The sequence below is a fragment of the Dipodomys spectabilis genome, unplaced genomic scaffold (assembly GCF_019054845.1).
Source record: "Dipodomys spectabilis isolate Male_0828 unplaced genomic scaffold, ASM1905484v1 ptg000003l, whole genome shotgun sequence".
NCBI classification, from domain to species: domain Eukaryota; kingdom Metazoa; phylum Chordata; class Mammalia; order Rodentia; family Heteromyidae; genus Dipodomys; species Dipodomys spectabilis.
This window is the reverse complement of record NW_024870680.1, coordinates 11,176,292-11,189,368: the sequence shown is the minus strand read 5'-3', so window position 1 is coordinate 11,189,368 and position 13,077 is coordinate 11,176,292. Positions and strand designations below refer to the sequence as shown.

Sequence of the window (13,077 nt, the reverse complement as noted above, 5' to 3'; positions counted from 1 at the left end):
CTAATCACCTGCTTATCACTAAATATCTCCCAGGCACTTTGTCAGGCACTAACAATACACTGGTGAGTGAGAAAGTGATCTTCAGGACCTCCAACATAGAGTCATTAATTCATTAATTAAATAGCCATACAATATATAAATACAAAAGATTAACTGCATTAAAGGTTATAATAAACATCTGAATTAAAGTTTATGGGCTCATGCTGTAATCTTAGCTACTCAGGAAGCTGATATCTGAGGATAGCAGTTCAAAGCTAGTTTGGGCAGGAAATTCTGTGAGACTCTTTTCTCCAATTAACCACGGGAAAACTGGAAGGGGCACAGTGGCTCAAGTGGTAGAGCGCTAAACTTGGGCACAAAAGTTCAGGGACAGAGCCCTGGCCCAGAATTCAAGCCTCAGGACCAGCACATACCACAAAAAAAGTTATGGTAGATTATAGCTAGTGGTTCTAGTCTGAAACTTCATGTGCTACTATTGCAGCATGTAACAGAAGTTGGACAGTAGATCTGTCATACAGTGTTGCCATAAAATGTCGTAAGACATTTCCTCTCAGTTAAACAAAAACAAAATAAAATAAAATACAACTTACTTGCATTGGCTAATTAAGGCCACCTTTTTGACAGATGATGTTTACAGAACACTGGAATCTTGGAATTTCAATGTTAAGCTTGTTAGAGGTAATGGATTTAGAAAATATTGTCACTAAAGAGATGAAAAGAATGATAGCTATAATTTAAATAAACATCAGAAAAGCTAGATAAAATTAAACCAAGGAAAACCCAGAGTCAGATAATAAACCCCAACTTAATGACTATCTTTTCTTACTGTGTGCTGGGGGCCATCTTCGTTATCCCTCATGTAGAAAGGCTTGAGTGCTCGTGGATAATTAATGATGAAGACAGGTATGTTGCCACAGTGCTGTACTAAGTATTTCTCATGTTCAGTTTGTAGATCAGCACCCCACTGTCATGGAAAAAAAATAGTAATAGCAAAAGGAGTGGACAGATGTGAAACATTCAATTAAGCACCCCAAAATAGCTTCTTTCAGTTCCAAGGGTTCCCACTCCCTGAGGCTCAGTGATGTGTGGTACTGTCTGTGAGGTTACACAGTTGACTTAAACTAAAGGGACACACTTGTTAGCCAGAAACAAAGACCTGGAAGGATGAAAGCTGAATCCAGTAGATAAACACTATTTTTTGGTCCCTCAGCAGCATTCAGCGAGTGAACAGCACCAACAGGAAAACAAAGTGTACTTTCTAAAGGGATAAAACTGTTCAGCACTGCAGTTTTTATTAATATTGCCTAGAGCTTCTCTCCAAGTTACTGTTGCTATGTCTCAGGAAATTAAATGATGGAAGATAATATTTCTAATATTGAGTCTATCTCTGGCTAGATGGCTCTTGTTGGTGAATTTTTTTTTAAATCGAGTCAACTTAAATACAATATGCTCTTTGATGGCTAATAGAACTGTTGAGCAAATACTAGTGTGCTTATCAAATTCCAGGTACAATGTTAGGTACTAAATTTAGTAATATAAAAGCAGTTAGAATTCTCTACTTCACAAAGCTTCCAGGGTGAAAGACTAATATTAAATTTAAAATTACACAAAAATATAATTGGTTACAAATAAAAACAAGAACAAATTACGGTTAAAACACTTATCAGAACATCTGACAAGTGGGAATAGGAATGGTGGGAGAGATGGTTTAAAGACACAGATACTATATATATATATATATATATATATATATATATATATATATATTTATATATTTATTTTTTGGTTGGTCCTGGGGCCTGAACTCTGGGCCCGGGCGCTGTCCCTCAGCTCTTTAGCTCAAGGCTAGCACTCTACCATTTGAGCCACATTGCCACTTCCAGCTTTTTCTGCTTATGTGGTGCTGAGGAATTGAACCCAGGGCCTCAAGCATGCAAGGCAAGCACTCTACCACTGAGCCACCTTCCCAGCCCTTTTTTATATTTTTTTAACCCAGGGCCTCCACTCTACCACCTGAGTCACATGCACTATCCTTTTGCTTAGGTTATTTTCTTCCTGGGCCAGCCTTGGACTTTGAACTTCCCACCTACATTTCCTGAGTAGCTGGGATTACAGATCATACATTATACAACTGACTTATTTGTTGAGATAGTCTTGCTAATATTTTTCCTAGACTAGCCTGGAACCTGATCTCTACCTTTAAAGTAGATGGAATTGCAGATGTGAGCCACCATGTCTGGCTTACATGCTTAATATTATGTTGTTACTCCTACTTTTCTAGAGATCTCTTTTTTCTCTCCCGCTTTAAAACAAGAAGTTTATGTAAATAAAATATGTGAAGGGAAACCTATCTAAGATTTATCACCATCATTATTATTACTATTATTATTTTTTGTTGGTTGTGTGACTTGAACTGTGGGCCTGGGTGCTGTCACTGAGCTCTTCAGCTTAATGCTAGTGCTCTACCCCTTGAGCCACAGTGCCACTTCTGGTTTTCTGGTGGTTTATTGAAGAGTCTCACAGAATTTCCTGCCTGGGCTGGCCTTGAACCTTGATCCTCAGATCTCAGTTTCCTGAGTAGCTATGATTACAAGCTTGAGTCACCAGCACCCGGCTTATTATTATTTTTTGATGTTATTGTTGCTTGACGCCAGTATGAGGGTTTGAACTCAGGGATCAAGCTTGCTTGGCTTTTACTCTATCACTTGAGTCACTCTTCCAGACCTCTAGGCTTCATTTTTAAGAGTACTTTAACCTTACTTAAAATTTCCTTACATGTAACAGTTATGCATAAAAAACTTACACAATAGTCTTTGATTTTACAATGATAAAGAAAACCATTAAAATTCTCCAACCAAGGACTGGGAAGGTGGCTCAGTGGTAGAGCGCTTGCCTTGCATGCATGAAGCCTGTGTTCGATTCCTCAGCACCACATAAGCAGAAAAAAAAAGTCAGAAGTAGCGCTGTGGCTAAAGCGGTAGAGTGCTAGCCTTGAGCTGAGGGGTAGCGCCCAGGCCCAGAGTTCAGGCCCCACGACTGGACCCACCCCCCCCCCCCAAAAAATTCTCCAACCAAATAAGATACACAAAAAAAACTTACTGGAATAAAAAGGATTATGAATAGCTGAATAAGAGTATCACTAATGGATAAAAGGAGTAATGTTGTAAACCAGGATTTTACGCTCCTCATTTCCATTTTGATGTCAATCAAAACACACTATTAGTCATTTGGTTTAAAAAAGAGAGAAGTCAATATGTTTATGTACATATATCAGTTACTATATATACAATATAACAGTGGGGAAGGGGAAAACTGACACTGCAGTAGGCAGAATATCATGGAACCAAACAGGTTTTCTAAGACAGCATTCTTCTTCTTCTTCTTTTTTTTTAATGTACAGGTCCTGGGCCTTGAACTCAGGGCCTGGGTTTTGTCCCTGAGATTTTGTCTTCAAGGCCAGTACTCTACCACCTCTGGCTTTGTGGTGGTTACTTGGAGATAAGAGTCTCATGGATGGGAAGGTGGCTCAGTGGTAGAGTGCTTGCCTTGCATGCATGAGGCCCTGGGTTAGATTCCTCAGTTCCACAGAAGCAGAAAATGCTGGATGTGGCACTGTGGCTTAAGTGGTAGAGCACTAGCCTTGGCTGAAGAGCTGAAATTCTTGTTCAATATATAACATATCAAACAACCATGGTACATAGTCTTATTTTTTTTTTATTTTTTATTTTTTTGGGTCCGGTCATGGGGCCTGAACTCTGGGTCCGGGTGCTGTCCCTCAGCTCTTCAGCTCAAGACTAGCGCTCTACCATTTGAGCCACAGCGCCACTTCTGGCTTTTTTCTTTTTGCTTATGTGGTGCTGAGGAATCAAACCCAGGGCCTTGAGCATGCAAGGCAAGAGCTCTACCACTGAGTCACCTTCCCAGCCCCTGGTATATAGTCTTTATCAAATAAATTTAAAAAACAAAAGTCTTTACAAAGAGGGACTGTGGATGACAGAATTAAAAGACAGTGACAAACATGTTTAACATATTGTCTAAACTTATTTAATCACAGAACCTCCTTTAACTATCACTTTAAAAATTATTCAGAATGTACATGGGAATGACTGACCTTCTCAATTCTACAGTAATATTCTGTGATTATCAAGATTTTTTTTCCCCTGATTTTCATTTTCCTAAATTTGGAAAACCTTTTTAAAAACCTGCTACTAGAAATAATACAATTCTAGTTCAAAATTATTTCTCAACCTAAGTATTTTAACAAGGTTCAGCAAATAGTAAACAAAGCCTACACATTATGAGCAAGTACACAAAGGTTAATATGAAGTAAACTAAGAACAAAAGGGAAATACTTCCTATCTCCCTCCCTCCCTCCCTCCCTCCCTCTCTCTCTCTTTCTCTCTCTCTCTCTCTCTCTCTCTCTCTCTCTCCCCTTCCCCCTGCCCTTTACCTCAGGAATGAAGGTGAAGTTCTGGGATGCTTGCTTTAAGATCCCTACTGCTTCTGTATAAGAAATGCTGGAAAAATAAGTAAAGCAGAAAGGTTAACACAACAGGGCTGTTCTTAGCCAGGCCATCTCAAGAACCACTTAGAAATAGGCCATTTCTGTGAGGTCAGTAAGTATGCACTGAATAATTAATTCAGAATTAAATCTAATTCAATACTATGAAATCCCAATTTGCATGAAGTGACTATACAATAACCCTACAATTGATTGGCCTTCAGTGTACATAGTGAGCTGGTCATTTCAGCAATTAGTTTCTCTGAATCCATGCTGTTCTAATGCCCTAGTAATAAAAGGTATCAAACACCGAGACTCTCATTTATCTAGCCAATAAATATATATTTGGCTCAAATTAAGTACTAGACTTTATTCTAGATATTGGAAACTTTAGTAAACAAAAATAAACAAGTCTCTGCTTTCAAGAAGCCAAAATTAAACTGTGTGTGTTTTGTGTGTGTGTGTGTTGCTGTATTGTGGATATATGCGCATATGCATACTGGGAGGAGGGATGAAAAACAGAAATAACATATTAGACAGGTAGTAGTAATATGAAGAAAAATACAGCAAGAAGATAGAGGATGTTTGGAGTCAAGAAAAGCCCAAATGAGTTGGAGACATTTGAATGCAAACCTGCATCAACTGAAAAAAGATGAACAATATGATATCTGGAAAGGAATATTCCAGGCAAAGCAAACAGCAAGGACAAGAGTCTAATGTGAGGAACACTTTGGCCTGTTGAAGGAACAAAAAATGTCAATGTCACTGGAGCGAATTGTACCAGGGGAAGAATGTCAGTAAATTAAGACAGAAAAAGTTATTCTGAGGTCAGATCATAAAAGGCTTGGTAATATATTATAAGCACAGTAAGACTGTAAGTGTCACTGTCTTTGTGCGATATATACATACAGTTAAAAAAATCAGTAGGTATAAAAGTACTCAACAGTGGGAAGTGAGGGTATGAGCATCTATCTCAGCTATTCAAGAGACTGAGTCAAAAGATCATTTGAGCTAAGTAGCTAGAGGCCAGCCTGGGCAACATAGCAGGAAGAAAAAAGAAAATACCCCATAAAATAGAGCAAACACTTTCCTTCTATCTCTGACCAGAGCCACCAGTTTTCTCCCTTCTCACATTTCATTGTTATTGACTTCTTGTGTATCCTTTGAAGGATTTTATGTATATATACACAAATGATAATATATAAGCACTTTTCAGTAAATGTTTGCTATAGTACATAAATATAGTATGTACTTCTTTATACTTTATTTTTATTTATTTTTTGGGTCTGGTCGTGGGGCCTGAACTCTGGGCCTGGGCACTGTCCCTCAGCTCTTCAGCTCAAGGCTAGTGCTCTACCACTTGAGCCACAGCGCCACTTCTGGCTTTTTTCTTTTTGCTTATGTGGTGCTGAGGAATCGAACCCAGGGCCTCATGCATGCAAGGCAAGCACTCTACCACTGAGCCACCTTCCCAGCCCTTTATACTTTAATTTTATTAAAAGATATACTTTGCAGATCTTTCTAACAGTATATAAGGACTTCATTTTTGAATTTATTATATAATGTTTTATTTTGTGGACATATCATCTACTTGAGGTAATTACAAATAATTTTTCCCCAAGGCCTGGGGTTTAAACTCAGGGCCTAGGCTCTGTCCTTGAGCCTCTCTGTGCTCAAGGCTAGAGCACTACCACTTGAGCCCCAGTGCCACTTCTGGCTTCCTCTGTTTATGTGGTACTGAGGAATTGAACTGAGGCTTCATGCATGCTAAGCAAGCATTCTACTGCTAAGCAAGCATTCTACTACTAAGCCACATTCCCAGCCTACAAATAATTCTTAAACATTAATTTTGCACAGGAAAAATTAAGAGGTATTGAATAAGGATTGGCAATTTTTATATATCTGAAAGGTATTATAAAGATACTGACTGCCTTTTACAAGGCTATAAAAATCTATGCATATCAACAACATATAAAATGTTAATTTCCTTGCAAACTTCAGGAAAATAACAGAATTTTGTATATATATTTTTTCTTCTATGATTTTTTTTTACTTTTTAGTATATGTTTTTTTCTTGTAAAGATACTATACAGAGGGGTTACAGTTACATCAGTAAGGTAATGAGTACATTTCCTATCGAGCACTGTTACCTTCTCCTTTGTTTTTCCCCTACTATCCCTTCCGGCCCCACCTCCTCAACTCCTCCCTCCCCACTCCCCCGCCTCCCCAAAAGTTGTAAAGTTTGTTTTCAACATAGTGTCTTGTACATCTCATTGTTACAATGGGTCAACCTGTATCCTTATTTCAGTATTTTGTTATTTCCCTTCTCCCCAAATTAGAAAAATGTATTTACAAGATGCAGGGTACTGAAAAACAGGTGTTATATCATGGGGGAAGAACATACAAAAGAAACAAAAAACAATCACATAGTACATTATACACATCCCCCCCCCACGCTAAAAACTACAGCAAGAAAGGTAAAACCTCTTGTGTCCCTATCTTGGGGTTCATTTTGCTTAGAATTATCTTATATGGTCATATGTACATAGCTTTTGACCTTTTCTGCTTGTCCTAGACATATACTAGTTATTGCAAATAAGGGAAACCATGGGATCTATGTTTCTTTGGGTCTGGCTTACTTCTCTTAATATAATTTTTTCCAAATCTTGCCATTACCTAACAAATGGGGGTGGTGTTATTCTTTCTGATGGAGGCACAGAATTCCATTGTGTGTGTGTGTGTGTGTGTGTGTGTGTGTATACATGCCACATTTTCTTGATCCATTCATCTACTGAGGGGCATCTGGCTTGGTTCTATATCTGAGCTATGGTAAATAATGCTGCAATAAACATAGCTGTGCTGGTTTATACATATTTTTAAATCTAAAAATTTTCTGAAGAACTTTGAGCTAAGAAAATAATTTATTCATCACAAACTTCACAAACTTATACCCTGAAGTAAAAATATCTATACAAATATACATACATACATATACAAACTAACAATAATATATATATATATATATATATATATATATATATATATATATATACTTTATATCCTATACTACAAAGCCCCTCAAACTATGTTTTCAATTATAGTTTTTGATGGAAAATTCTGTTCAAATTAAAATCTAGTATTAAATAGGTATTTTCTAAGTGGTGTGTGGAAGTGATAGCACTAATTATTTAAAAGTGAGTACTTAAAAAAGAAAAAAAAGTGAGTACTTAGGGAGATAAGAGTACTTGGAGATAAGAGTCTCACAGACTTTTCTACCAAGGCTAGCTTCAAACCATAATTGTCAGATATCAACCTCGTGATTAGTTAGGATTACAGGCATGAGCCATTGGTGCCCTGCAATAGAATTTTCATAATATTGGCATGCTATTGATTGTTTCATTATTAAGGAAAAAAATTCTTTAACATATCTCTTATGAAGATAAATATTTCCTTTCCTGAACTCCCATCAACTCTACTTAATTTAGGGCAAAACTTTCAAATTCTAGGTATCCTTAATGGCCTTTATAATGTGTCTTTAACTAGTACTTTTTTTTTGAGGGGGGCGGTCAGTTGTGGGGCCTGAACTCTGGGCCTGGGCTCTGTCCCTCAGCTCTTCAGCTCAAGACTAGTGCTCTACGACTTGGGCCCCAGCACCACCTCTGGCTTTTTCTGCTTCTGTGGTCCTAAGGAATCAAACCCAGGGCTTCATACATGCAAGGCAAGCATTCTACCACTGGGCCACCTTCTTAGCCCTAACTAGTACCTTTTGGAGTATCTGGGATTACAGGCATGCGCAACTGGCTTTTTTTCCCCTTTGTGCCAGTACTGGGGCTTGAACTCAGGGACTGGGCACTGTACTGAGCTTTCAGGATAATATCTACCACTTGAGCCATGGCTCTATTTCCAGCTTTTTTTTGTGTGTATGTGGTTAATTGAAACTAAGGATCTCATGGACTTTCCTGACTGGACTGGCTTTGAACCTCAATCCTCACATCTCAGCTGTCTGAGTAGTTAGGATTATAGGCATGTGCTATTGAGACTCAGCTTAGTATTTTTCTTGATATGTGTGAACAATACTATTTTTTCCTCCTTTTTAACTACACTACCTTCATATTTAACATTTTTCTTTGTTAAATGAAGAAAATACATTATTCTAAAGCAGTTGAATTAAAAGTGCTAAAGTGATTAGTATTAACATATTTTGCCTCAAATTTATACAAATAAGATATTATATTATAACTTTTATTATAAAGAAAAGTTAGTAATTAAGTTCTACCTCTATTTCTGTTTGATAAAGGTAAAATTCAATTATTACATAGGTACCTTAATGTATTTTCATAAAAAACAATTTTAACACTACTGATGGATATACTGAACTCTATTCAAAATACAAGCACCTCTGTATGGATTACATTATTAATAGTAGAGTTTACATAAAGAAATTCCCTTGATTTGTCACCTGTTTTCCTTTTTCTTCTTCATTTTTTAAAAAAAGAATTATCCACAGGTAGATTGAGCTACCTGTATTTTCAGTCAAAGCCTCATGAAGCAGAAGGGTTATAAAGGAGGTAAAGTGAACAATACAACACATACCATTTTCTCTTCTCCTTACTCTCAAGACATCAACTTAACAAAGACTGGCAACATACTATCCCATTATTCTCTTAACATTTAAACATGTATATGTGACTTAACAGGTCCACAGAAATTACATGTTTCCCTTTCAGTCAAGGAATACAACCATTAACATATTTCAGCTATAAACCTACCTATCATGTTTTATAAGTTATCACTGCCCATTATTTTAACCCTAATATGTTTTTAAACAGTGAGGATACTTTATCATTCTATTGTCTCTATTGTTATTTGAACTTCTTAAGGATCTAATCATGCTGTTGGTTATATGCTCTAGGTCACATGCTTTTTATATTAAGCATTGTAACTAGAGATGATTTAAAGTATATGGAAGTAAATAGGTAATACACAAATACTATGCCATTTTATATTAGGGATTGAACATCTACGGAATCTAGTGTCAATCCTAAGCAGATCTGAGAGACAACTTTGTAAGTTTGAATTGTAGTAATATAGTTTATAAATTACCATGTTCATTTATCTTGCTATTGATTTACTAATTTATTCATTGAGAATACACTGATTATCAACTATGAACCAGATATAAGACTATGAAAATAATTACATTTGGGTCTTGCCTCAAATCTAGGGAGTATAAGCAGATGTATACCCAAATATCATAATTCAATGTGACATAAAGTGATTTTGTATGAGTAATGGACAGAGAAATAGTATCTACTTACGTTAAGAAGTTGTTTTTTAGCATGTGTTCTAATCTGTCCTTGGTAAAACAAAAAGAGAAATACTTTTAATGTAATTATATTCATTATAATTATCATAATTAAAGAATATCTGTATTGGGTTTTACCCACAAAACTAATTACCTTTTGGCCAGGATCTATGTATTTGTGACAGAGTTCAACATCTTCAGGACAATTTGAAAGAATCATTGTTGTTGTAGTCTTGAAGAGTTCCTCTATAACCTAAGGGAAATGAAATGGAATTGCCTGAGAAAGTGAGCAACTTTTTACAAAGAACCTCTCTTCAGGCCTCAGACCAGAGGTTTCATATCTCTAGGTATTACCAACTACAAATCTATTAACACTGTTAATTCCTCAGTGAATTAGTTTACTAGGCAGCTTAATTTCTTCTATGAGAGAAAGAAAAAAAGTCGAAATCTTCTTAGAATATTATGTTACTGGTGTCTATATTGGTACAGAAATAAAATGTCAAATGAACAGCAATAACTGAATAACCTCTTTTTAAATACCAGTTAATGTTGCTTGTAGACACAGGACAATAATAATGCCTAATTGATAGGACTGTTTTGAAAGTGTTTGTCTCAGAGAAGCACCGAGTACCTGTTGTTATGAAGACCAAGAACATTCTGCTAAGTGGTTCATTCAGTAACTTGTACCTAAAAGCAAACTTTAAAATGAAAGAAGCAGTAACTTATCTATAGCTAAAGTATAAATAATATGAACTAGTATGTAAGAATTCATTTCACCAGTGGTGTTCTTAGAAAGACTCATGGAAGAAATTTTTCCTTATAAGAAAGCAGTAGCGAATAGAAAATATTTCTGAAATATATATAGTCAAATGTAAAATTTGGGCATAGCCTAGTGGTACAGCACATGCTCAGCATCCAGAGTCCTGGGTTCAGTTACTATAACCTCAAATAAAAACACAAAAACCTAAAAGCAAAAATTCATGGTTTTGAAATCAGCAAAATCTCTTTAGGTCCTTCAGATGATGTACCCATATTCACACACTTACAGAGTATAGGCTGTCTCAGAGGGAGTGATGCTCCTTTTATCTACTGTGTATAACCTATCCAGGCTGGACACAGTGGGGGCACAACTGGCTATTGAAGTAATTTGATATGATCAGATGTGGGAAAATATGTAAGTACCAAGTGACAACTTGATATATTTTTGATGCTTTAGTCTTTTTCAGTGGGATTTAGTGCAAAGATCTTACTATATTACATTCCTGGATTATTCTTTTACCATCTTTCACTATTGTTTCTTATCCTTGCAACTAACATGTACCTGACACAGTGAAAGAAACTGGTGGGTATATGAGTTTCTAAGGCTCTGATTATGAAAAACAGTGATGGTAACTAATTTTGGAGAGAGCAACAGTAAAGAGAAAATTGAAGGGAATAAGTAAAACTTTAATTCTCTCTCCTTCCTACCTTCCTTCCCCCATTTCTCTGAGGGGGTAGGGTGAGACAGAGATCATGCTATGTAGTCCCAGCTGACCTTCATCCTGCCTCAGTTTCCCTACTAGGACTGCAGTTGTGTCCCATCATGCCTGGTGAGGCAGAATTTTCTAAAGACCTTTTACTCTAGGATTATGAGAGATGTTCAACTGTAACTTAAAACAAAAATTTTAAGTCAGTGGACGAAAGGAAGGGAAGAAAACCAGAGAAATCCAAATGAGAGGGAGATAAGAAGAAATAACTTGATGAAAGAACAACTGGAGGCTAAGAATTTTATGCTTTGAGCCTCTATCACCTTCCAGTACAGCCATGAGATAAAGACATTACCAGGTGACTGAATGACTTATGAAGGGTTGTATCCGTCAATCAATGAACAAAGCCGACCTAAGTTAGAAAGGAGAAAGGACACCTGGATTGGATGGTCTGCCCACACCGCTGAGAAACACGATATGCCTATTTGTAAGATGAAGACTTTGACCAGTGTTGTTAAATTGGTGTCTTTTATAAGCAGTAAATTTTGATTTGAAAATGAAAATCACTGACTTCCCTAACACACTTTCAGACTATGCTCTAGATGTATATTCAAAGAAAACAAACTGAGGAATGAGCATAACTCCATGAAATTTTGAAATGTATTGCTCCAAAAAAACCTTATTGTCTAGAATATTAAAAACTGAATAAGAAATCAAACATATATTCAAGTGGAAAAGGACAAAAGACAAAATGATATAGATATGAAGGTATGAAATAAGCATATGAAAAAAATAAATATGAATGCTGTTCAGTACAATTTAAAACCATGGTGGTATCTGTGTTATTCCTTACACAGTATTAGTTAAATATGCAGTAACTTCGATATAAACACCTTCTAACACTTAAAAAAATGTGTTCTCAGTGGGATTAAATAATGGTTTTTAAGTTATCAGGGGAAAAAGCCTTTATTATAACATTCTAACAATAGGTAAGGGACTGTTCTTTATCAAGGTAATTTGATTTCTGTGGAAATAATATAATTTATAAGTAAAAGAGAAGCAGGAGATTACTTTTGAGGGAGACTTTTGTCTTCTGTCTTCAGAAAAGGAGTTTATATTCTAATTGCACAATCAACAGTGAGTTCCAAAAGTACCAACAGTGGAGTACAATAACTCAAATAGCAAAACCTGAATATTCTTATCTGATTTACATGCCTATTTTTTTACTACCTTTTATGAAGGGCAGCACCAAGACTCACAAAATTTGTCAGGTGCATTCTTATGAAATTGTGTAATAAACTGTTCAAACTGATAAGCTTTTTACTTTGGTGGCACTGGATTTTGAACTCAGGGCCTCCTGCTTTCTGGGGAGGTGCTCTACTACTTTAGTCACACTCTCAGGTCTATTTGTTCTAGTTATTCTTTGAATAGGGTCTAACGTATTTTTGCCTGGGTTGTCCTCAGGCTACAATCCTTCTATCTTTGCCCCCTCATAGCTGGGATGAGAGGCAACCACAAAGCTTAGCTTTTTTGTTGAAACAAAAGTCTCCCTATTTTTTTGCCTGGACTGGCCTTGAACCATGATCCTCTTGATCTCTGCTCCCAAATAACTGAATATAGACACCTGTCACTGGGCCCAATCTCAAGCTGGGATACTTTTGAGAGTAACAACAATTTATTATTTTTAAACTGACACATAGAAATGTAGGAACATGATAAAGAGAGGTTTTATGTGATATGTACATTATGTAATGCTTATATTTGGTTATCAATAGTTATCCTATTGTGAAATACTACACCAGACC

The 13,077-nt window shown here is 36.3% G+C and overlaps 1 protein-coding gene across 3 annotated transcripts in view; it reads right to left on the bottom strand.

The window, feature by feature from the left end:
- Positions 1-13,077, bottom strand: part of Nars2 (asparaginyl-tRNA synthetase 2, mitochondrial) — a 107,146-nt gene that overhangs the window by 14,541 nt on the left and 79,528 nt on the right. For all 3 annotated transcript variants that reach the window (XM_042688745.1, XM_042688754.1, XM_042688763.1), the window contains 4 exons: positions 9,961-10,059; positions 9,820-9,857; positions 4,451-4,517; positions 827-964 (listed from right to left, as the gene is read on the bottom strand). In XM_042688745.1, coding sequence (XP_042544679.1) covers positions 827-964; positions 4,451-4,517; positions 9,820-9,857; positions 9,961-10,059 — 342 coding nt within the window. The remainder of the gene's footprint in view (positions 1-826; positions 965-4,450; positions 4,518-9,819; positions 9,858-9,960; positions 10,060-13,077) is intronic.